We start from the raw sequence: 23979 nt of genomic DNA, 5'->3' as shown, positions 1-23979 counted from the left end.
AATAGTTGTTTAAAGTATCACACATTCCTTCTTTTGAATACTCAAGTTGACCATCAGCAGATGAAAGTGGGCCAATGTGATTCCTAATAACCTTTTTATCTCTAATGTATCTCTAGAATTCTTTGAGATTCTCTTTGGGTTTATTAGCAATATTAATTTCATATTGTCATTTTCGTTTTTTTTTTTTATTGTCTTTTTTTAAATCTCTGTATTATTACATAAATTTGATAATCATTAGGTGCACCCGAGCACTTGTATTTCTTATAGACCTGTCTCTTTTTAGCAATACATTTTTTTCAGTTTCTTTGTTGAGTCATTTTGGGTGAGCCTGATTTGGGGGGGTGTCTGTCCTTAAACGGGAAGTAAGTATGAATCATCTTTGTAAGCATATTTTGAAATATTTCCCACATCTGACCTACAGGTCTTTTGCTTAATTTTGCCTCCCAATCTGTAAGCTGAAGCCCATGACATAGTCCTATGAACTGAGCCTTACTAAAATTGGGTATTTTAGATACACAAATATCTATTCTAAATTTTTTTGGCAGTTTGAATCAAAGTTGTGATCACTATTTGAAATAGTTTCACCAACTACATCGGTTATCATGCTTTCATGGCTAGTGATCGATAGATTGAGTAAGTTTCCATGTCTTGTGGGCTCTTTTACATGCTGAACTAAGTAATTGTCACTGAGAAAATCTATCAAGCAACTACTTATATGGCCATGTTCAATGGTCATCCAATCAATGTCATTAAAATTGAAATCACCCATTATCAATAAGTCAGTTCTTGAAACAACAGTTTGTCGTCTGCTAATGATAAAGTTTTTGACCTATATATTACACCTACACTCATTTTTTGTCCATTTGGGTTAATTCTACCCACAAACTATCATATGCATCCTGTTTTATTTTCTCTAAAACACAGGCATGGACATTGTTTTTAACGTACAACGGAACAGCCCCACATTTCTTGTGGCTTCTATCCTGATGAAAGTGTTTAAATCCTGCAATATTAAATTCAGCTTCAAACTACCATTTAACCATGTCTTGGTCATTACTATCATATCAAGATTTTCGCTTTTGACATACGCCTGTATTTCTTGGAATTTATTCCTAATACTACTAGCATTAAAGTACAGTACATGGTATTAAGAAACTCATGATTATTCCTTTTTGACACGTTTTGTATTTCAACATCATGCCTTACATTATAATTTTGTCCTTTATTGACACCTTGCTCCATATTGACATTTAGTCCTTCATTGACATTCAATGCCTCATGACCATTTGCCCCATCACGGACACCTGGTCCCTCATGGTCATCCGATCTCTTTTGTATACCTTGCCCCCCTATGTCACTACGTTCCACACCAGCCACCCATTGTTTGCTGACATTCTGTCCAGCATCCCTTATTAAAATGATATTCTTTCCTCCACTGACATTATATCCTGTTATGATATTTTGTCCTCCACTCTCATTGCATACCATCGTGATATTTTGTCCTCTACTATCATTATATCCCATCTTGATATTTTGCCCTCCACCATTATTATGTCCCATCATGATATTTGTTCCTTTGACATTACATCCTAATGTAATATTTCGTTATCTACCGACATTATATCCTAAAATTATATTTTGTCCTACACTGACATATTGTTCTACATTATTGCTATACCCTACTCTGTTTTCCCCAATACACTCTATTTCCTCTTCCCTATGAGTTTCTACCCAAATCATTGATAGACTCCTTGTACTTTTGAGGGACCAATGATGGGTACCTGCCTGTACCTTAGTGGTCCTGCAAGTTGGATGATAGAATCATCTTCATGCTGCCCATTTTCAAAAGCTGTAAATACCCTCACCTCCATTTGGAGATGCATCCTCACGAGGCAGGCACTCAGTCTCCAGACCAGGTCCAAGATCTCTGTTAACTTCAACTGCATTACCTCCAACACTTCACATAAACAGAGCTGTTTACCGGTCACTGCTTCCTTCACCCCTCTCTTCAGACTGTGACAGAAACAGTCCCACACCAATACAACACAGACAGCAATCCAAAGTTCCTTTCCAGAAAGATTTATGGAAAGGCCCAAGGACCATTGCTAGTCACACTGTGAAACCTGCAGGTTTTTAGTTGTTGAAAGCATAAAGCATACATACATACATATACCAAGGCTTTTTCCCCCTTCCAAGGGAGGTAGCCACAAAGGGAAAGGCATAAAAACACTCCCACCCATTTCACCCCTAAATACACTCCACACCCCTCCCACCCTTCCTCTCATCTGAGCACCATCTGGATGACGGGTCATCCCTGAACCCTGCCCACCGCCCTGGGTCAGAAGCAGTGTCGCAAGACACAGCACATCCACAGCAAGGCCGCTTCATTTAATCGGCGACCCCCCCTCTCCGTCCCCCTTTGCATATAAAGGGAGGATGGGGAGAAATCCCTTCGGGCTGCGTCAAAATGTACTCACACATACTACCCCCCCACCCCCCCGCCCATTCCTCCTCATGCAGTCACAACATCATCCATATACAACCATTCTCCACTCACCTCTGTCTTCCGTCCTCTCCCTTCCTTCCTCAACAGACATTCCCCTCTTCCCCAAAGCCCCCTTCACCCCATCCATCCACCTCATCCTAGGACGTCCCCTCATGTTCACTCCCTCCACATCTGCCTTCCATACCTCTTTTACTAGTCTTTCTTCACTCATTCTTTCCATGTGTCCAAACCATCCTAATATTCTTTCATCAACCCTCTCTCCCAAATCCTTTTTCACCCCTGTTCTCCTCCTCACCTCCTCATTTCTCACTCTATCTAGCCTAGTAACCCCCACCATACTTCTCAGACACCTCATCTCAAACACATTCAAACTCCTTCTCTCTTCTTCTCTTATGTTCCACGTTTCTGCCCATACAATAATTATTTATATTGTTGCATGGTTGTGATTGGATGCTATTTTGGCATAGCCCTAAGGGATATTTTCAATTCTTACAAAGGCAGAGCATGCTGAGAGGAGACCTTTTGGTCCATATCTAGGTTGGATGAGAAAAAAAATCATAATAATAATGAAACGAACACCCCGGGCTCCTTCGAACGGCTCCAGACAGTGTCGTTCAAATACAACTTCTAAGATTCGCCAAGCCCAGTAGCGACGACAAAGATGGTATGAGTGAACAAAAACACACGATCTTCCTTGGTCACTTATATTAATGCAGGGCAAACAAACATAGTATTCGTCTATACAATGAGGATATACACATTCACGTAAATATAAAGAAAAAGCACAGTTCGACTGTTCCAGTTTGTATGCAGGTAATGTAACAAGATTATCAATAATGAGCAAAGGGGGGTGCAAGAATTCACCGGCTTGAGGCGATGTCTTCAACAGTCTAACGACACAGTTCAGTTAGGCTACAAGCACAATCTGTCCGTCCCACTGTATTTTTGTTACGACATAGCCTCTTCTCCACCACCTCCTCCTTGCCTGCCTGCCTAACTACCTCTTCCCTCTTCTAATCGTAAACTACCCGAACGAGGTATTTTACGGGAGGCACTTTACGTGTTCGTAACACTAATAAATTGATAAATGAAAACTATAATAATGTAAATAACAAATAAAACACATAAATAAGTGCATAGATATAGTTAAATAATAAACAAACAGGTAAATAGTAAATAATAATAAATTGACATATAACTGATAATAAATGAGAATCAAACAGACAAATGATAACAAAACAAAAACAAATAATATAAAATAAATTATAGTCGTTACAGCATCTTGCTTAGGTGTTTATCTAAATGATTCTTAAAGCTTCGAACTGAACTACATTGCACTACCTCTGCAGGAAGTTTATTCCATTCATTAACTACACGGTTGGCAAAGTTATTTCTACCCACTTCCAAATTGAATCTATTTCCAGACAGTTTGAGACCATTGTTTCTTGTCTGATTCTCATTCAGTGTGAAAATTTTGTCACTTTTGATATTGTCAATTCTTCTCTATTTTCCACATGTGGGGACAGGGAGGGGGGTCACTGGGTAAGTGAAGAGGCCCTGCTATAGATGTGCTGTGTCTCACTGCATTGTTTCAAACCTGGGCAGTGGGCAGGAGACAAGGATGACCCATCATCCCTGAAGAGCTAAGATAAAAGGGAAACAAAGGTAGTAGATGGGAGTGAGTGCATGCCTTTGACTTGGCTACCTTTTTAGGTGGGAAAGCCTTTGGTATATAGATTGATAGATATTATTATTATTGTTGTTATTATTATTATTATTATTGTTGTTGTTGTTATTATTACTGTATGGGGCAGAAACATGGAACATAAGAGAGGAAGAGTTTAAATGTGTTTGAGATGAAGTGCCTGAGAAGTATGTGTGAGAAATGAGAAGGTGAGGAGGAGAGGAAGGGTGGAAAGGCAGTTGGGAGATAGGATTGATGAAAGAATTGGGATGGTTTGGACACATGGAAAGAACAAGTGAAGAAAATTAGTAAAAGAGGTGTGGAAGGCAGTGGTGGATGGAGTCAACATGAGGCAGCAACCAAGGATGAGATGAGATGGATGGGGTAAAAGGGGCATTGGGAAAGAGGGGAATATCTGTTGAGGAAGGAAAGGAGAAGACAGAAAATAGGGGTGAGTGCAGAATGATTGTGTATAGATGATGCTGTGATGCATGGAAGAGTATGGGTGGGTGAGGGACTATGTGTGAATGATATTTTGATGCAGCCCGAAGGGATTTCTCCCTGACTTCTCTTTTTCTGCATGAGGGGATGGAGGGAGGGGGTCAATGATTAAATGAAATAGCCTTGCTGTGGATGTGCTGCGACTTGCTACATTGCTTCTGACCCAGGGGAGTGGGCAAGATGCAGGGATGACCCGCCATCCTGGAAGAGCCAAGGGGAGAAGGTGTTGTGAGTGGGAGTGGAGTGTGTGGGGGTGAAATGGGTGGGAGTGGATTTATGCCTTTCACTTTGGCTACCTCCCTTATAAGGGGGAAGAAGCCTTTGGAATATGTATGTATGTATTATTATTATTGTTGCATGGGTGGGAGACAGGGATGACCATTCATGAAGAGCTAAGATGAGGGGGAAATAAGGATGGTGGATAGGGGTGAAATAGGTGGGAGTGGGTGACTTTTGACTTGGCTACCTCCCTTATAAGAGGGGAAAAAGCCCTTGATATATTGATAGATAGCTGCACTTTTGATTTCAGATGTGGAAAAAGTACACTGAAAATGTAGATTGAAAAATGTTGAGAGTGAAGAGATGGAAGATATACTGCCTTTGATTACATCTAAAGAAATAAGCAGTAGGAAATCATGGAGGAGGAAGAAAATTCCTAGAAATGTAGTTAAAGCACATAAGCTGGTGTTGAAAGACCAGATATTGAGTAAAGAGTAATACATCAGATAAAATTGGTTTGAGATTAGCACAAGTGTAAGAAGGGTAGTGTGGTGTCAGCTCTTTTGTTCATATCTTTTATGAACACTAAAATGTTGGGATATGATCATGCTGAAATAAAGATCTTTGCTTCTGCAGGTGACTGCAGTTGAGAGTTGTTTAGAGCTGCAGGATGTATGAGAATGTGGAGTGAAATCTTGATTAAAATGGGAATCAATAAAGAGAAATTGGAGGTGATGGATGTTAAAAGCCTTGCAATATCTCTATTAATGACACATAGTTGAAACAAGTACAGAAAATTAAGTATCTTAGAGTAATTTTTGAGGAGAGAAACAACACAAAATGAGGAATAGTCATTCAATTTCTTGTTCTCTCACATGAGACCAGCAGCCCACAGGAAACTACCCATGACCACTGATAAGTCACTCAATGAAGAGATTTTGTGAAAGAAGTGTATATATGGGGGTTGAATAGTCAGAAATGATAGAAAGATATCTTGGGGGCCCAGTTTGGAGACTAAGTGCTAACCATTTGGGGCTGCAAATCCACATAGTGAGGATGTTGATAGGTTTTAAAGATGAGCAGTGGGAAGACAGTCTTGCCAGTGACCATTTTGCAGGACCTCCCCTGGGAGGGAAATTGTAACTGGATAAAAGAGTATACTTTTCTGCAAAATATCTGTTTCATGAGTCAAATTTTGCATCCATTTGGTTGATAAGTATATATGCTATGATTTACTGTATAATGTAGAAATTAATAATTTTATTTTACCTATTTCCAGGTGAAGAATGCAACTGATATTGATTATAAGTTGAGTCAAGGTTTCCATGACAAAGCCTTTGAGATCACATTCACTCATGTGGACTCCAATAAGCCCAACACTTCCTCACATCTTCACCTTAATCAAATCTTGCTTTGTATAGAAGAAGAGAAAGATTTGGAGGAAAAGGGGACAAAAGAAAAAGAGAAGTTATTGAAAGGTGACAAGTGTGACAGTGTTAGTAATACAGCAATGCATATACAGGAAGTGATGCAGAGGTATAGCAAAAATTTCTGATTTCCGTCTCCCTTAGTCATTAAAGTTTTCTGCAGAAAAATTATTACTGGAGAACATAATTCATTTAGTACCATCATTAGTCAAACAAACTAAATAAAGAGAAGGCAGTAAGGGGAAGATGGGCAGAATATTTTATGGAGTTGCTAAATGTGAAGGAGGATAGGGAAGGAAAGATAGCTGCAGTGGGAAATGTGAAGAAAATGAGAGTGATGAGTGAGGAGAAATAAGGAAGGATGAGGTGAAGGCAGTTGTTAAGATGATGAAAGCAGGTAAGAAACCTGGTCTGGATGGATGCCATGCAGAATGTCTGAAAAAGGGAGGTACAGTGATGGTGGACTGGTTGGTGAGGTTATTCAATGTTTGCTGGAGAGAGGGTAGAGTGCCGGAGGACTGGAGGAGTGCCTGTATAGTTCCACTTTACAAGGGAAAAGGGGACAAGTGTGAATGTAGTAGTTTCAGAGGGATTAGGTTGTTAACCCCTTCCATACGGTGCCGCATGCGTAGGCGGCATAAGGAGCAAGTGGATACGCGAGGCTGCCATATCGGCGTCTTGATTATATTTATTGTAGTTGCCCCTGCATTTTTACATACTCTCTAAACTGTCTTTAATCACATTTTCTATGGTTATCAAAATTCACGGGTGAAAGAGAGAACGATCGATATAAGCGGTGACTATATTTTATGATGCGAGTATTATTACAACACGTCGTACGGCTGGCAGCGGCTGCTGCCCGTGAGATTTAAGGGCTGTACTGAAGAGGTTAAGTGTAGTTGGGAAGGCTTATGGGAGGATCTTGATTGAGAGGATTAGGAGAGGAACAGAAGGAGTAATTGGTGAGGAACAGTGTGGATTTAGGATGGGTAGAAGTTGTGTAGATCAGATCTTTGTGGTAAGACAGATATGTGAGAAAGCTATAGGAAAGGGGAAGGATGTTTTTTGGGCTTTTATGGATCTGGAAAAGGCTTATGATAGGGTAGACAGAAAGGCACTGTGGGAGGTTATGCAGATATATGGGATAGGAGGAAAGCTTCTAGGAGCTGTCAAGAGTTTTTATGAGAGTAGTAGAGCTTGTGTCAGGATTAGAAATGGAGAGAGTGAGTGGTTCGAGGTAAAGGTGGGACTTCGTCAAGGATGCGTTATGTCGCCCTGGCTGTTCAACTTATACATGGATGGGGTAGTGCGAGAGGTAAATGCAAGGGTAGTGGGCAAGGGATTGGAGATGGTTAAAGAAAATGGAGAAAAGTGGGAGGTGAGCCAGTTGTTGTTTGTGGACGACACTGTGCTTGTGGCAGGATCGGAGGGATTAAGGAAGTTGGTGGCAGAGTTTTTTGAGAGTATGTGATAGAAGAAAGCTGAAGATAAATGTGGGTAAAAGTAAGGTGATGAGATGCACAAGGGGTGAAAGTGGCAGTAGACTGGAAGTGAGCATTAAGGGAGAGCGACTGGAGGAAGTGGATAGTTTTTGATACTTGGGTGCAAATGTGGCAGGAAAAGGTGGAGTGAAGGTGGAGGTAGAATGTAGATTGAGAGAAGCGAGTAAATGCCTTGGTGAATTGAAGAGTGTAATGAGGAATAGACATTTGGGAATGGATGCTAAGAGGAGACTGTATGAAGGAGTGATTGTGCCAACAGCACTGTATGGGGCAGAAACATGGAACATAAGAGAAAAAGAGAGAAGGAGTTTGAATGTGTTTGAGATGAGGTGTCTGAGAAGTATGATGGGGGTTACTAGGCTAAATAGAGTGAGAAATGAGGAGGAGAACAGGGGTGGAAAAGGAGCTGGGAGATAGGGTTGATGAAAGAATATTAGGATGGTTTGGACACATGGAAAGAATGAGTGAAGAAAGACTAGTAAAAGAGGTATGGAAGGCAGATGTGGAGGGAGTGAACATAAGGGGATGTCCTAGGATGAGGTGGATGGATGGGGTGAAGGGGGCTTTGGGGAAGAGGGGAATGTCTGTTGAGGAAGGACGGGAGAGGACAGAAGACAGGGGTGAATGGAGAATGGTTGTATATGGATGATGTTGTGATTGCATGAGGTGGAATGGGCAGGGGGGTGGGGGGTGAGGTAGTATGTGTGAGCAAAAGTTGACGCAGCCCAAAGGGATTTCTCCCCGTCCTCTCCTTTTATGCAATGGGGGGACGGAGAGGAGGGGTCGCCGATTTAATGAAGCGGCCTTGCTGTGGATGTGCTGTGTCTTGCGACACTGCTTCTGACCCAGGGCAGTGGACAAGGTGCAGGGATGACCCGTCATCCAGGAGGTGCTCAGATAAGAGGGAGGGTGGAGGGGTGTGGAGTGTATTCAGGGATGGAATGGGTGGAAATGATTTTATGCCTTTCCCTTTTTGGCTACCTCCCTAGTAAGGGGGAAAAAGCCTTGGTATATGTATGTATGTATGTATTAGTCAAACAAACTAAATACAGATTAGGCTTCTTTCATCATGGACTCGTGTATAATGGGTACAATATGTTGTATATTTTTACAATGATGAAATCATGGACTAGTACTTAAAAGACATTTATCCCATGGTAAATCATGTTATTTGATCAGTGGCATGACTACAGTTGTGTGAATGCTCATGGAATAGAGCATGTTTGAAAACCTGTACTTAATTGAAATTATATGTATATATAATACCACTGAGGATATAAGGTACCTGCAAATGGTTGTCCTGCAAGGCAGACATCAGAGAATCTTCTCCCTGCTGGTCATATTCAAAACCTAGTAACACTCGCCTCTATCTGGAGATGCAGGGTTGACAGTTGTCTCTGGACCAGGCCCACGATATCTCTCTTTTTCAACTTCAACTGTATTCCCTCCATTTTTTTGCATAAGGGCTAGCAATTGGGAGTTGCTCCTGTTAATCTACTAATGTTAAGCCAGTGACATAGAAACAGTCCCACACCAACATTCAAAATTTTCTTCTTATAGAGATCTGTGGAAGGGTCCAGGGATAGTTGAAAGCCACTATTGCACTATAATGCTATCTATCTTTATATCAATAGACTTCTTCCATATAAGGGAAGTAGCCAGCCAAGGCATGCACCTACCCTACTCCCCATCCCACTCTCTCCTGTCACCCATTTTTCTTTTGTCTTAGCTCCTTGTGGATGAAGGGTCATCCCTATCCCTTGTTCCGTGCCCATTGCCCAGGTCAGGAGCAGTGCAGCAAGACATAGTACATCCACAGCAGGGCAACTTCACTTATACAGCGACCCTCCCTCCTCATCCTTTCATGTGGAAAATAGAGAAGACAGAGAGAAATCCCTTCAGGCTGCATCCTTGGTTCTCAGCCATAATCTGTTCCAGAAAACTGTTCCAGAACAGGTTTGGTCATGGACCAAAACAAGTTTATTGATCTGCTGGATACAGCTTTATCAGGGTGATATTTTTCCACAAAACCTTGAATTTTACCCCATTTTCCATTTTTCTCTGTTCAGGTTGGTCAAAAATTGATATTTTGGTTGACTACTGGAGTAAAAAAATTCTGAAGTTTTTCTGATCAAGAACTGATTTGTGAGAAATTTGAAAACTGAATTTCTACTGTATCATCCATACACAATCATTCTCCACTCAAACATATCCCCATCTTTCTCCCTTCCCTTCTCAACAGACATTCCCCATTAGCTCAAAGCCCCATTCAGCTCTGGCGCTTGGCCCTCAAGCCAAAAACTCCATAAATCAATCAATCAATCAAAGCCCCATTCACCCCATCCATCCCTCTCTTCCTTGGTTGTCACCTCAAGTGCACTCTATCCACCTCTGCCTTCCACACCTCTTTTGCTATTCTTTTTTAACTCATTCTTTCCATGTGCTCAAACCACATTATAATAATAAGGTAAGGAGCATATGCCAGGAGGTGTCTAGCTGTGGCTGAAGCCATCATCTTTGCCCTATGCATGTGGACGGTTGGGGCAGGTAACAGTTACTGCTGGGAATTGGAGAGAAGTGTGGAATTCAAACCCATAACTAAGGGAATCTGGGAACAACATGCTTCCAATTATGCCACCATTGCAGAGGTACAATATAGTGTATATTTTTATAGTGACAGAATCACGGAATAGAACTTAGGAAATTTTTATTCTCATGGTGTTGATCAAATTTTTGGATGTAGAATGGATATGGTAGAATATGTATAGAATATTATATGTAAGAAAGCCTTAACCAGCACTTAAGTGAAATTATATATATACAGTATATATATATATATATATACAGTATATAACAAAGGCTTTTTCCCTCTTACAAAGGAGGTAACCAAAAAACAAAGGCATGAAATCCACTTCCACTCATTCCATCCCCACATACTCCACTCCCATTCACCCCCCTCCCTCCCTGTTATCTTGGCTCCTCCTGGATGACGGGTCATCCCTGCATCTCGCCCACTGCCCTGGGTCAGAAGCAGTGTCATAAGACACAGCACATCCATAGCAAGTCTGCTTCATTAAATCAGCGATCCCTCCTCTCTGTCCCCTCATGCAGAAAAAGAGGAGACAGGGAGAAATCCCTTCAGGCTGCATCAAATTATTTTTTCACACATACTCCCTCACCCCCATCCCCCCATCCCCCACCCACTCCCTTTCATACATTGCAGCAGCATCCATGCATAACTATTCTCCATTCACCCCATAATCTGTCTTCTTTTCTTCCTCGGCAGGCATTCCCCTCTTTCCCAATGCCCCTTTTACCCCATCCATCCATCTCATCCTTGGTCACCCCCTCATGTTCACTCCTACCTCTGCCTCCCACACCTCTTTTACTAATCTTTCTTCACTCATTCGTTCCATGTGTCCAAACCATCCCAATACTCTTTCATCAACCCTATCTCTCAACTCCCTTTCCACTCCTGGTCTCCTCACCTCCTTGTTTCTCACATTATCCAGCCTAGTAACCCCTATCTTACTCCTCAGGCACCTCATCTCAAACATATTCAAACTCCTTCTCTCTTCCTCTTTTGTTCCATGTTTCTGCCCCATACAGTGCTGTCAGCACAATCACTCCTTCATACAACCTCCTCTTAACATCCATTCCCAAATATCTATTTCTCATTACACTTTCTAATCCCCCAAGGTATTTACTTGCTTCTCTCAGTCTACATTCTACCTCCATCCCCACTCCTCCCTTTCCCACCACATTCACACCCAAGTATCTAAAACTATCCACTTCCTCCAGTCTCTCTTCCTTAACCACTTCCATATGGTGACGCCTACGTAGGCGGCATGAGGAGCAAGTGGGTAGTTGATGATGCTGATATCGCCATCTTGATTATATTTACTGTAGTCATACATACGTAATTTCCATTCTCTCTAAACTGGCTTCATCAATTTTCTATGGTTATCAAAATACACGGGTGAAAGAGAAAGAACGATTGAGCACTGACTTTATTTTTTATAATGCGATTATTATGACGCAACATCGCACGTCGGGCAGCTAATGCTGCCAGACGTGCGATGTGCCCCAGAGTGAAGAGGTTAATACTTACAGTGCTGTCAGCACAATCACTCCTTCATACAACCTCCTCTTAACATCCATTCCCAAATATCTATTTCTCATTACACTTTCTAATCCCCCAAGGTATTTACTTGCTTCTCTCAGTCTACATTCTACCTCCATCCCCACTCCTCCCTTTCCCACCACATTCACACCCAAGTATCTAAAACTATCCACTTCCTCCAGTCTCTCTTCCTTAACCACTTCCATATGGTGACGCCTACGTAGGCGGCATGAGGAGCAAGTGGGTACTCGATGATGCTGATATCGCCATCTTGATTATATTTACTGTAATCATACATACGTAATTTCCATTCTCTCTAAACTGGCTTCATCAATTTTCTATGGTTATCAAAATACACGGGTGAAAGAGAAAGAACGATTGAGCACTGACTTTATTTTTTATAATGCGATTATTATGACGCAACATCGCACGTCGGGCAGCTAATGCTGCCAGACGTGCGATGTGCCCCAGAGTGAAGAGGTTAATACTTACTTCCAATCTGCTGCCACTTTCTCCCCTTGTACATCTCATTACCTTAAATTTACTCACATTTATCTTCAAATTTCTTCTTTTGCACACCTTCCCAAAATATGTCACTAATTTCTTTAACCCCTCCTCTGATCCTACCACAAGTGCATTGTCATCAGAAAACAACAACTGGCTTATCTCCCACTTTTCTCCATTTCTGTTAACCATCTCCAAACCCCAATCCATTACCCTTGCATTTACCTCTTGTACCACTCCATCCATGTATAAATTGAACAGCCAAGGCAAAATGACACATCCCTGGTGAAGTCCTACCTTTACCTCAAACCACTCACTCTCTCCATTTCTGATTCTAACATAAGTTTACATTTTAGGTGAAACAGAATGATGTATGTACACATGTACACATGTACGTATACCAGTAGCGACATTTAAATGTGCACAGCACCATAATACGTGGACCAATTTGTTTTATATTTTGGCTATGATTAGTCAGTAGGCACACCTAGGGCCGGTCATTGAGTAATTGAACAATTTCCTTTATACTTTTGCATACAGGCATTTCAATTTTAATGTCCTGCAAAAATCATGAAAAATAATTTTTTTTTGGTCTTGTTTCCATTATTACTCCGAACTCTTTCATCCTATTCAAAATATTCGAACGATCTGCCCTAGCAGTTACTAAAAGTAATATTCCCTGTAAGTTTCATCTAAATCTGATGTATTTTAGATTTTTTATGATTAAAAAAAAGTAAAAAAAATATCGAACGGAGATATGGCAACTTGAAATATAAATATATCTGTACCCTGCTTATAGTTTCACCAATTTGACTGATTTTTTCATGGCTTAATTCTTATTATATAATGAGTAAGTACAGTAAAAATCATCAACATATGTTAATTATAAGTACTTTAAATACTGAAAAACTAAAGTATAAGTATATCACAGTAGTGACGTTGCACAGACGACACCATCATATAATTTGCTTTTTTGCACCTTTGGCGGTTTCTTCATATGAAACCTCACTGCTGGGGGTCTTCAGGGTATCGAAATCATTGGAAAGAGGTTTATTTTCCAGCAGTGGGCACCTTCTCTTTCCTCATCAGATTCCCCTCACCAATCTATGTTGGTAGGGCACCCCCTCCAGCATCATATGATGTCCCTTCTTCTCTCTTCTTTCTCTCTTCTTCCTGTATAGCCTTGATCTTTTTCCTCTTGCTTTCTTCTTTGGATTTAATCTTCCTCTTTGAATTGTTTAGTCTAATGTTGTCCTTTACCTCTGTCACTGTCACAGAGGTGCAGGTGAGGGCGGTGGTGGAGTGAGAGGTGGTGAGGTCTTGGCTAGTCGTCTTTGACTGCTTGCCATCTTTAACTGCTGTTTTTTGTCATTGTGGATGTTCTTTTGTTCTTTTTGCTACCCATGATGACTGTACTAAAGAGTAATATGTACTAGCTAAAGTAATTGATTGCAATGAGAGCTCATGAGACATGCACACTTTTCCTTTCAGAGCTAGCCAGTAACTGATGCTTAGCTTCGCTCAAAGTTGGCAAAACTTCTCCCTCCACCTTCCTCCCTTCCCCTCCACCATCGTACTAGCCATTGAAGCACTGGGCGAGCGTAAATTCAATCAAATTTCAACGTTATTCGATGCGCCTGAAGGTCCTAAATGGCACGCCTCTCTCCAGTGTGGGTTGCGCCTTTAACTCTGTCCCTTTAAACCTCACCCAAGACCTTTAAATTGTCCGCGGCTGGAAAATTATTTGTTGGGATTTATTTCTAAATGGTATACGAACATTTTGAACACAGTTTTGAAAAATGCCATATCTTGACCAAATTCACCCCCCCCAGGTGTCGCGTACCCCCTTAACAGCTTTCCTCCTGTCCCATCTATCTGCAATACTTCCCACAGTACCCTCCTGTCTTCCCTGTCATAAGCCTTTTCCAAATCCATGAAGGCCCAAAAAACATCCTAACCTTTTCCTATAGCTTTCTCACATATCTGTCTTACCACAAAGATCAGATCTCCACAACCCCTACCTGTCCTAAACCCACACTGTTCCTCACCAATTACTCCCTGTGTTCCTCTCCTAATCCTCTCAATCAAAACCCTCCCATAAGCCATCCCAGCTACATTTAACAAGCTGATCCCATTAAAATTACTACACTCTCACTTGTCCCCTTTTCCCTTGTAAAGCAGAACTATACAGGCACTCCTCTAGTCCTCCGCTACTCTACCCTCTCTTAAACAAACATTAAATAACCTCACCAGCCAGTCCACCATCACTGTACCTCCTTTTTATAGACATTCTGCATGACACCCATCCAACCCATGTGCCTGACCTGCTCTCATCATCTTAACCCATTCAACTCCGATGACAAGATGTCTTGTCATTTGGTCAAATAAAACAAAAAATCATAATAAAACAACAAAATGTTTGATGATCAAACAGCACCAGAAAAATATGACGTCGTCAGTCCTCCTCGAGGAGGACTGATGACGTCATATTTTTCTGGTGCTGTTTGATCATCAAACATTTTGTTGTTTTATTATGATTTTTTGTTTTATTTGACCAAATGACAAGACATCTTGTCATCGGAGTTGAATGGGTTAACAGCTGCCTTCACATAATTTTTCCTTATTTCTCTTTCATTTTCCTCACTCATCACTGTCATTTTTTCAGTGCTTGCTATCCACCACAACTACCTTTCCCTCCCTATCATCTTTCACATTTAGCAACTCCCTAAAATAATCTGCCCATCTTCCTCTTGTTGCCATCTCTTCTATTATTATCTCTCCATTTGCACTTTTTACCTTTTCTTCTCTATTTGATTTGCCTACTCTTCCTCTCTTAATTTCTTAATATATATATATATATATATATATATATATATATATATATATATATATATATATATGTATATATATTTTTTTTTTTTCCAAAAAATTCTGCCATAATATTACCCCATTTCACATCTGTTCTCCTCTTTGCCTCCTTTATCTTATGCTTTACTTCTCTTCTCTTTTCTTTGTACCTCTCATATGATTCTCTCATCCTATTTTGTAACCAATCTGTGAATGCTCGATTCTTCTCTTCTACAACTTTCTTTGCTTCCTCATCCCACCACTTGCTACCATTCTTCATTTCCTCCCATCCTCCTTGTTCCACACACCATCTTTGCACATCTTGTGACTCCCTCCTTGAACCATCCCCATTCCTCCTCCACTCCTAGTTCTACTCTGTCTTTCACTCCCTCCCACTCCTCTCTTAACTTCTTCATGTACTCCTTTTCTTTCTCATTTAAGCAATTTACTTGAAGCACCTCCATAACTTCTGTCCTTTTCCTCTTTCTCCATCTATCCTCCACTTTCAACTTACCTTTCACCAAAAAATTATCTGATATTCCCCCAGTCTCTCACCTTAGAACATGTACATCCTTAACTCTTCCTACTGTTCTGGTTACCACTATATAGTCCATCCACACCCTATCTACCACCCTTCCATCCACCACCCTCTCCCATGACTTTCTTCCTTAACACTGTATTTGCTATCATCAACTCTCTAGACACATCTCCACCATCGTCTCCACTACAATTTTTTCCTGGAACTCCACACTTCCCAATCACTCCATCTATTGGTTCCTTTCCTACCCTAGCATTAACCCCTTCCATACGGTGCCGCACACGTAGGCGTCATGGGGAGCGAGTGTATTCGCGAGGCTGCCATATCGGCGTCTTGATTATATATATTGTAGTCGCCCCTCCATAATGACATTCTTTCTAATTCTTTTGTAATCGCATTTTCTATGGTTATCAGAATTCACGGGTGAAGAGAGAGAACGATCAATATAAGCGGTGACTATATCTTATGATGCGAGTATTATTACGACACGTCGTACGGCTGGCATTGGCTGCTGCCACCGAGATCTAAGTCCATGACGCCTACGTGTGCGGCACCGTATGGAAGGGGTTAAGGTCTCCCTACATTGATGTTTCTCCCTAAACCCTTTATGCACTCATTTAAGTCTATCCAAAAAGCCTCCCTTTCCTGTACACTCCTCTCACTACCAGGCCCATATGCACTTACAAAAACCTTTATCTCCCTTCCCAGTTTCACCTTCACTTAAAGTGAAGTTATTTATTGTGTACTTCAAAATTAGGACTATGCAGTTGCTGCAGTAGTATAGTGGAAAAAGTGTTGAATATTACTGTAAGTACTGAACTGTTAAAATTATTCATTGTAATTACTGAAGATTTTTAACTTACTGTAATTACTGAATTTTTTTTCTTAACATTTTTGAATAGTACTGTAAGAGTGTTCATCAGGTTTTACATCAGTACATTTAATTTTTTCTTCTTGTGTTGCTTGTAGCCCTGTGAAATAATAACTTAAACTTTGAACATATCTATTAGAGATGTGAAAAGAGCTTGGAGTTGTCCATTATGCAACACCATTGTTGGTTGGGGGCACTGAAACTTGTCAAAGTGACTTTTGCCACTAAAATTTTATAATAATGAAGTTGGATAAAGAAGACTTGAGTGTGAATCCAAATTTATTCCTGACTAATTTCACACTAATCTTCTTCCTTTGGTGCAAAACTAGTCAGGATTAAACTTGGACCTAAACCTGTGTTGTCTTTATCCATCTTCCTCAACTTTTCATAATGTGTCATCAGTAACAATAAGATTGTTCCCTCAAGTTTTGCTGACTGGAAATGTACTGATCCACAATAGCTGGCAACGGTCCTTGGGCCTTCCCATAGATATCTCTGGGAAGAAACTGTGGACTATAGTCCATGTTGTGATAGTGTGGGACAGTTTTTATGTCACCAGCTGAAAATACTTGGAGAAGGGGGAGTAGTAATTGGTTGTCAGCTCTTCATATATACATACATATACCAAGGTTTTTCCCCCTTACAAGGGAGGTAGCCAAAAAGGAAAAGGCATAAAATAATTCCCACTCATTCCATCCCTGAATACACTCCACACCCCTCCACCCTCCCTCTTATCTTAGCACCTCCTGGATGACGGGTCATCCCTGCACCTTGTCCACTGCCCTGGGTCAGAGGCAGTGTCGCAAGACACAGCACATCCACAGCAAGGCCCTTCATTAAATTGGCGACCCTTCCTCTCCGTCCCCCCATGCATAAGGGAGAAGACGGGGAGAAATCCCTTTGGGCTGCGTCAAATTTTGCTCACACATACTACCTTACCCCCCATCCCCCCACCCATTCCACCTCATGCATCACAACATCATCTATATACAACCATTCTCCATTCACCCCTGTCTTCTGTCCTCTCCCGTCCTTCCTCAACAGACATTCCCCTCTTTCCCAAAGCCCCCTTCACCCCATCCATGCACCTCATCCTAGGACGTCCCCTCATGTTCACTCCCTCCACATCTGCCTTCCATACCTCTTTTACTAGTCTTTCTTCACTCATTCTTTCCATGTGTCCAAACCATCCTAATACTCTTTCATCAACCCTATCTCCCAACTCCCTTTCCACCCCCATTCTCCTCCTCACCTCCTCATTTCTCACTTCTCAGACACTTCATCTCAAACACATTCAAACTCCTTCTCTCTTCCTCTCTTATGTTCCACGTTTCTGCCCCATACAGTGCTGTTGGCACAATCACTCCTTCATACAGTCTCCTCTTAGCATCCATTCCCAAATGTCTATTCCTCATTACACTTTTTAATCCACCAAGGCATTTACTCGCTTCTCTCTATCTACATTCTACCTCCACCTTCACTCCACCTTTTCCTGCCACATTTGCACCCAAGTATCTAAAACTATCCACTTCCTCCAGTCGCTCTCCCTTAATGCTCACTTCCAGTCTACTGCCACTTTCACCCCTTGTACATCTCATCACCTTACTTTTACCCACATTTATCTTTAGCTTTCTTCTATCACATACTCTCCCAAACTCTGTCGCCAACTTCCTCAATCCCTCCTCCGATCCTGCCACAAGCGCAGTGTTGTCCGCAAACAACAGCTGGCTCACCTCCCACTTTTCTCCCTTTTCTTTAACCATCTCCAATCCCTGACCCACAACCCTTGCATTTACTTCTCACACTACCCCATCCATGTATAAGATGAACAGCCAGGGCGACATAACACATCCTTGACAAAGTCCCACCTTTACCTCGAACCACTCACTCTCTCCATTTCTAATCCTGACACATGCTCTACTACACTCATAAAAACTCTTGATAGCTCCTAGGAGCTTTCCTCCTATCCCATATCTGCATAACCTCTCACAGTACCTTTCTGTCTACCCTATCGTAAGCCTTTTCCAGATCCATAAAAGCCAAAAAAACATCCTTCCCCTTTCCTATAGCTTTCTCACATATTTGTCTTACCACAAAGATCTGATCTACACAACCTCTACCCTTCCTAAATCCACATTGTTCCTCACCAATTACTCCCTCTATTCCTCTCCTAATCCTCTCAATCAAGATCCTCCCATAAGCCTTCCCAACTACACTTAACAAGCTAATCCCTCTGAAACTACTACATTCACACTTGTCCCCTTTTCCCTTGTAAAGTGGAACTATACAGGCACTCCTCCAGTCCTCCGGCACTCTACCCTCTCTCCAGCAAACATTAAATAACCTCACCAGCCAGTCCACCATCACTGTACCTCCTTTTTTTAGACATTCTGCATGGCATCCATCCAGACCAGGTGCCTTACCTGCTTTCATCATCTTAACAACTGCCTTCACTTCATCCTTCCTTATTTCTCCTCCATTTTCCTCACTCATCACGGTCATTTTCTTAGCCTTTCCCACTGCAACTATCTTCCCCTCCCTATCCTCCTTCACATTTAGCAACTCCCTAAAATATTCTGCCCATCTTCCCCTTACTGCCCTCTCTTCCATTATCATCTCTCCATCTGCACCTTTTACCTTTTCTTCTCTACTTGATTCGCCTCCTCTTCCTCTCTTAATTTCTTTCCAAAACATCTTTTTATTACTTTCAAAATTTTCTGTCATACTCTTACCCCATTTCACATCTGCTCTCCTCTTTGCCTCCTTTACCTTTTGCTTTACTTCTCTTTTCTTTTCTTTGTACCTCTCATATGACTCCCTCGTCCTATTTTGTAACCAATCTGTGAAAGCTTGCTTCTTCTTTTCTAGAACCTTCTTTGTTTCCTCATCCCACCATTCACTACCCTTCCTTCTAATTCCTCCTGTCCTTCTTGTTCCACACACCATCTTTGCACATTTTGTGACTCCCTCCTTGAACCATCCCCATTCCTCCTCCACACCTAGCTCTACTCTCTCCTTCACTCCCTCCCACTCCTCCTTCAGCTTCTTCTTGTACTCCTCCTTTTCCTTTTCCTTTAAAGAGTTCACTCTAAGCACCTCCCTACCTTTTGTCCCTTTCCTCTTTCTCCATCTATCCTCCACTCTCAACTTACCTTCCACCAAAAAATGATCTGATATTCCCCCACCCTCTCCCCTTAGCACATGTACATCCTTAACTCTTCCTATCATAATCCTATTTACCACTACATAATCCATTAACGCTCTATCCACCACCCATCCACCACCCTCTCCCACGTGTACTTATGCTTGACTTTCTTCCAAAACACTGTATTTGCTATCATCAAGTCTCTTTCAAGACACATTTCCACCAACTCCCCACTACGATTCTTTCCTGGAACTCCGCATTTCCCAACCACTCCATCAATTGGACCATTTCCTACCCTAGCATTAAGGTCTCCCAGTACTATTACATTGACATTTCTCCCTAATCCCTCTATGAAGTCATTTAAATCTATCCAAAAAGCCTCCCTTTCTTCTACACTCTTCTCACTGCCAGGCCCATATGCACTTACAAAGACCCACATCTCCTTCCCCAGTTTCACCTTCATCCACATTATCCTTGAGGAAACCTCCTTCCACTCTACTACACGTTTACCTATCTCTTCACTTACTAGAATAGCCACCCCTTTCTTTCCCTCGCCCTCTCTTCACTCCTGATAACCTCCCACTTACACTCACCCTTCCCTTTCAACTTAGTTTCACTCAAAGCCAATACATCCATCTTTCTTCTCACAAACATACTACCTATCTCTTCCCTTTTACTCTCATCTGTACCACATCCACACACATTAAAAGACCCAAACCTTAGGGTGCTGGTCGGAAAACTCCCAGACCCTCTTATGCCTTTACTTTTTCTTTTAGGAATGTCCCCTGTGGGGCTACAAGGAGAAGGATACCTAGTCCCAATCCCCGTCCCTTTCTTCTCGCCTCTTATGATCCAAGTGGAATTACTGGGTGGCAGTATTCTTTTCCCCCACCACAAGGTATAATAAAAACAATTTGTCTTGATAAGCATCATGGGCCCAGTCTTGGGAATGAGTGCTACTTCCTTGGCGTTTTACCTCTAAGTGTAGGTGAGAATGTTCATAGGTTTTGAAGACTTGCTGTCTGTTTTACAGGACCCATAATCAGGAACCTATCATTGGTTCCTCATTACATAACTCTCCCAAAGGGGTGAAAGAAATATGGCAGGAAAGGAAAGGAGGCTTAACTTCTAAAACTGAATTTATGTTGCTTTACAATACATTTTTTTCATTTATCCAGTTCAAAACTGTTATTTTATTTCCTTCATATGTGTGGTTTGATATAGATTTTATTTTTGGGTAACATATATGAAACAGTACATTTAGTCCTTTACTATAGGTTGTACATAAAGTTTTATTCTCTTAATATGGTTTTCATTCTGTTTCCTTATGTTCACAGCCACCACTCTCATTTTAGACATAGTAGATATTGAGAAATCTTCACAAATCTGTAATTAAAATTGGTGAGGAACAGTGTGGATTTAGGATGGGTAGAGGTTGTGTAGATCAGATTTTTGTGGTAAGGCACACATGTGAGAAAGCTATAGGAAAGGGGAAGGATGTTTTTTGGGCTTTTATGGATCTGGAAAAGGCTTATGACAGGGTAGACAGGAAGGCACTGTGGGAGGTTTTGCAGATATATGGGATAGGAGGAAAGCTTCTAGGAGCTGTCAAGAGTTTTTATGAGAGTAGTAGAGCATGTGTCAGGATTAGAAATGGAGAGATTGAATGGTTCAAGGTTAAGGTGGGACTTTGTCAAGGATGCGTTATGTCGCCCTGGCTGTTCAATTTATACATGGATGGGGTAGTGCAAGAGGTAAATGCAAGGGTGGTGGGTCAGGGATTGGAGATGGTTAAAGAAAATGGAGAAAAGTGGGAGGTGAGCCAGCTGTTGTTTGCGGACGACACTGCGCTTGTGGCAGGATCGGAGGAGGGATTGAGGAAGTTGATGACAGAGTTCGGGAGAGTGTGTGAAAGAAGAAAGCTGAAATGTGGGTAAAAGTAAGGTGATGAGATGTACAAGGGGTGAAAGTGGCAGCAGACTGGAAGTGAGCATTAAGGGAGAGTGACTGGAGGAAGTGGATAATTTTAGATACTTGGGTGCAAATGTGGCAGGAAAAGGTGGAGTGGAGGTGGAGGTAGAATGTAGATTGAGAGAAGCGAGTAAATACCTTGGTGGATTAAAATGTGTAATGAGGAATAGACATTTGGGAATGGATGCTAAGAGGAGACTGTATGAAGGAGTGATTGTGCCAACAGCACTGTATGGGGTAGAAACATGGAACATAAGAGAGGAAGAGAGAAGGAGTTTGAATGTGTTTGAGATGAGGTGTCTGAGAAGTATGATTAGGGTTACTAGGCTAGATAGATTGAGAAATGAGGAGGTGAGGAGGAGAACAGGGGTGGAAAGGGAGTTGGGAGATAGGGTTGATGAAAGAGTATTAGGATGGTTTGGACACATGGAAAGAATGAGTGAAGAAAGACTAGTAAAAGAGGTATGGAAGGCAGATGTGGAGGGAGTGAACATAAGGGGACGTCCTAGGATGAGATGGATGGATGGGGTGAAGGGGGCTTTGGGGGAGAGGGGAATGTCTGTTGAGGAAGGACGGGAGAGGACAGAAGATGGGTGAATGGAGAATGGTTGTATATGGGTGATGCGATGTATGAGGTGGAATGGGTGGGAGGATGGGGAATGAGGTAGTATGTGTGAGCAAAATTTGACGCAGCCCAAAGGGATTTCTCCCTGTCTTCTTCTTTTCTGCATGGGAAGACGGAGAGGGGGGGGTCGCCGATTTAATGAAGCGGCCTTGCTGTGCCTTGCGACACTGCCTCTGACCCAGGGCAGTGGACAGGGTGCAGGGATGACCCGTCATCCAGGAGGTGCTAAGATGAGAGGGAGGGTGGAGTGGAGTGTATTTAGGGATGGAATGGGTGGGAATGATTTTATGCCTTTTCCTTTTTGGCTACCTCCCTTGTAAGGGGGAAAAAGCCTTGGTATATGTGTGTATGTATTATTTTGCATAGCATACTAATGTGATTGGTATTGAATTTGTTAGAAAAAATTATTGATTCAGGAAAGAAGTAAAAAAACATACAAAAATGTATTGTTGAAGTTGTCCACATATTATGTGTTACGTGACAATTCAATAAATCCCACTAGAGGGCAGAGCTGTCCCATCATTCCTTTTGGTGTAATATGATACTTTAAAATTTTATATTACCTAATTACAAATTATTTCAATCAAATTACAGTTACATCTATCGTGGGTTTCTGGGTGGGGGTGGGGGAGGACAATTGGACCCCTCCCCCCCCTTTTTTTAAGCTATTTGAAAATATATATATATTTGTAACTGGTGTGTGATGTTGAATAACCAGCTTAGGCTATGAGAGGGAAGCTTCAACGACTCATGAGAAAGATGAAACCGTTCCAAAGTCCCAAGACTGGCTTGCACAGTGGTTGGACACCACAAGCTTGTTCTCGCCCGTCGTTTCGTTACGTTTGTGAGAGACGAAGAGCATCAAAGAGTACTTCAATATTCTCAAGGCCTTTGAAACGCATTTCATTGTCTACATTCCCAAGAATAAGCTTCAGGAAGTCTAATAGTAGCCTACCTGAAAAACGAAAATATTGATGTGGTAGAAAGAACTCAAACTTTCACACCTCGCAAATTTGCGAAAATTCTTTGTTCACGCCCATGACACCCTGTTCTACAAGATCATGTGAAATATGTGTAATGTTGGTAAAAATCATACAATAAAGGAACGACAACAACAACAACAAGAATTATTCTTGTGTATTAGTCTCTCCTCATGTGCAGGTACAGAGGCGAGACTTACAACGTACAGCATAGCATGTTTTATTTTATGTTTTCTGAAATACGCGCGCGTGGACATACCGCACAGGTTCGTTGAGGGAAGGTGGGTGGAGTCGCTGACCGCGGTACTGGAATAGCTTTAGTTAGTACGGTGCAGTGGTGAGGGGTGGAATCAACCAGCGGCTGTCGTGGCGACTTGACGTCACATCGCTTGCACAGCACCATTTGGCTGAGGCGTGAGTGTTCTTGTTTTGTTAAAGAATGCAAACTTTTGCAAAATACAATTATCCCGGCTTTGTTATTTTTCTAAGTTGCAGAACATAGTCGAAAAAATCTGTGTATAAGAAAAAATTAAATC

The 23979-nt window shown here is 41.6% G+C and overlaps 3 protein-coding genes across 5 annotated transcripts in view; 2 read left to right on the top strand and 1 right to left on the bottom strand.

Moving 5' to 3' along the window:
- The window catches only part of LOC143025490 (uncharacterized), a 108901-nt gene extending 94099 nt beyond the window's left edge, over positions 1-14802 (top strand). For both annotated transcript variants that reach the window (XM_076185227.1, XM_076185226.1), the window contains exon 6: positions 6190-14802. In XM_076185227.1, the coding sequence (XP_076041342.1) occupies positions 6190-6465 (276 nt within the window). In that variant the 3' untranslated portion in view covers positions 6466-14802. The remainder of the gene's footprint in view (positions 1-6189) is intronic.
- LOC143025491 (serine hydrolase-like protein) overlaps positions 1-23979 on the bottom strand; it is a 100416-nt gene that overhangs the window by 13918 nt on the left and 62519 nt on the right. The window lies entirely within an intron of this gene.
- Positions 23705-23979, top strand: part of LOC143025489 (uncharacterized) — a 43359-nt gene continuing 43084 nt past the window's right edge. The window contains exon 1 of the mRNA XM_076185225.1: positions 23705-23857. The gene's annotated coding sequence lies outside the window, so the exon portion shown is untranslated. The remainder of the gene's footprint in view (positions 23858-23979) is intronic.

The sequence above is a fragment of the Oratosquilla oratoria genome, chromosome 5 (assembly GCF_046742065.1).
Source record: "Oratosquilla oratoria isolate Oo_2021 chromosome 5, ASM4674206v1, whole genome shotgun sequence".
NCBI lineage: Eukaryota > Metazoa > Arthropoda > Malacostraca > Stomatopoda > Squillidae > Oratosquilla > Oratosquilla oratoria.
Note: the sequence above shows the minus strand (reverse complement) of the source record. Positions and strands in the feature narration are given on the sequence as shown.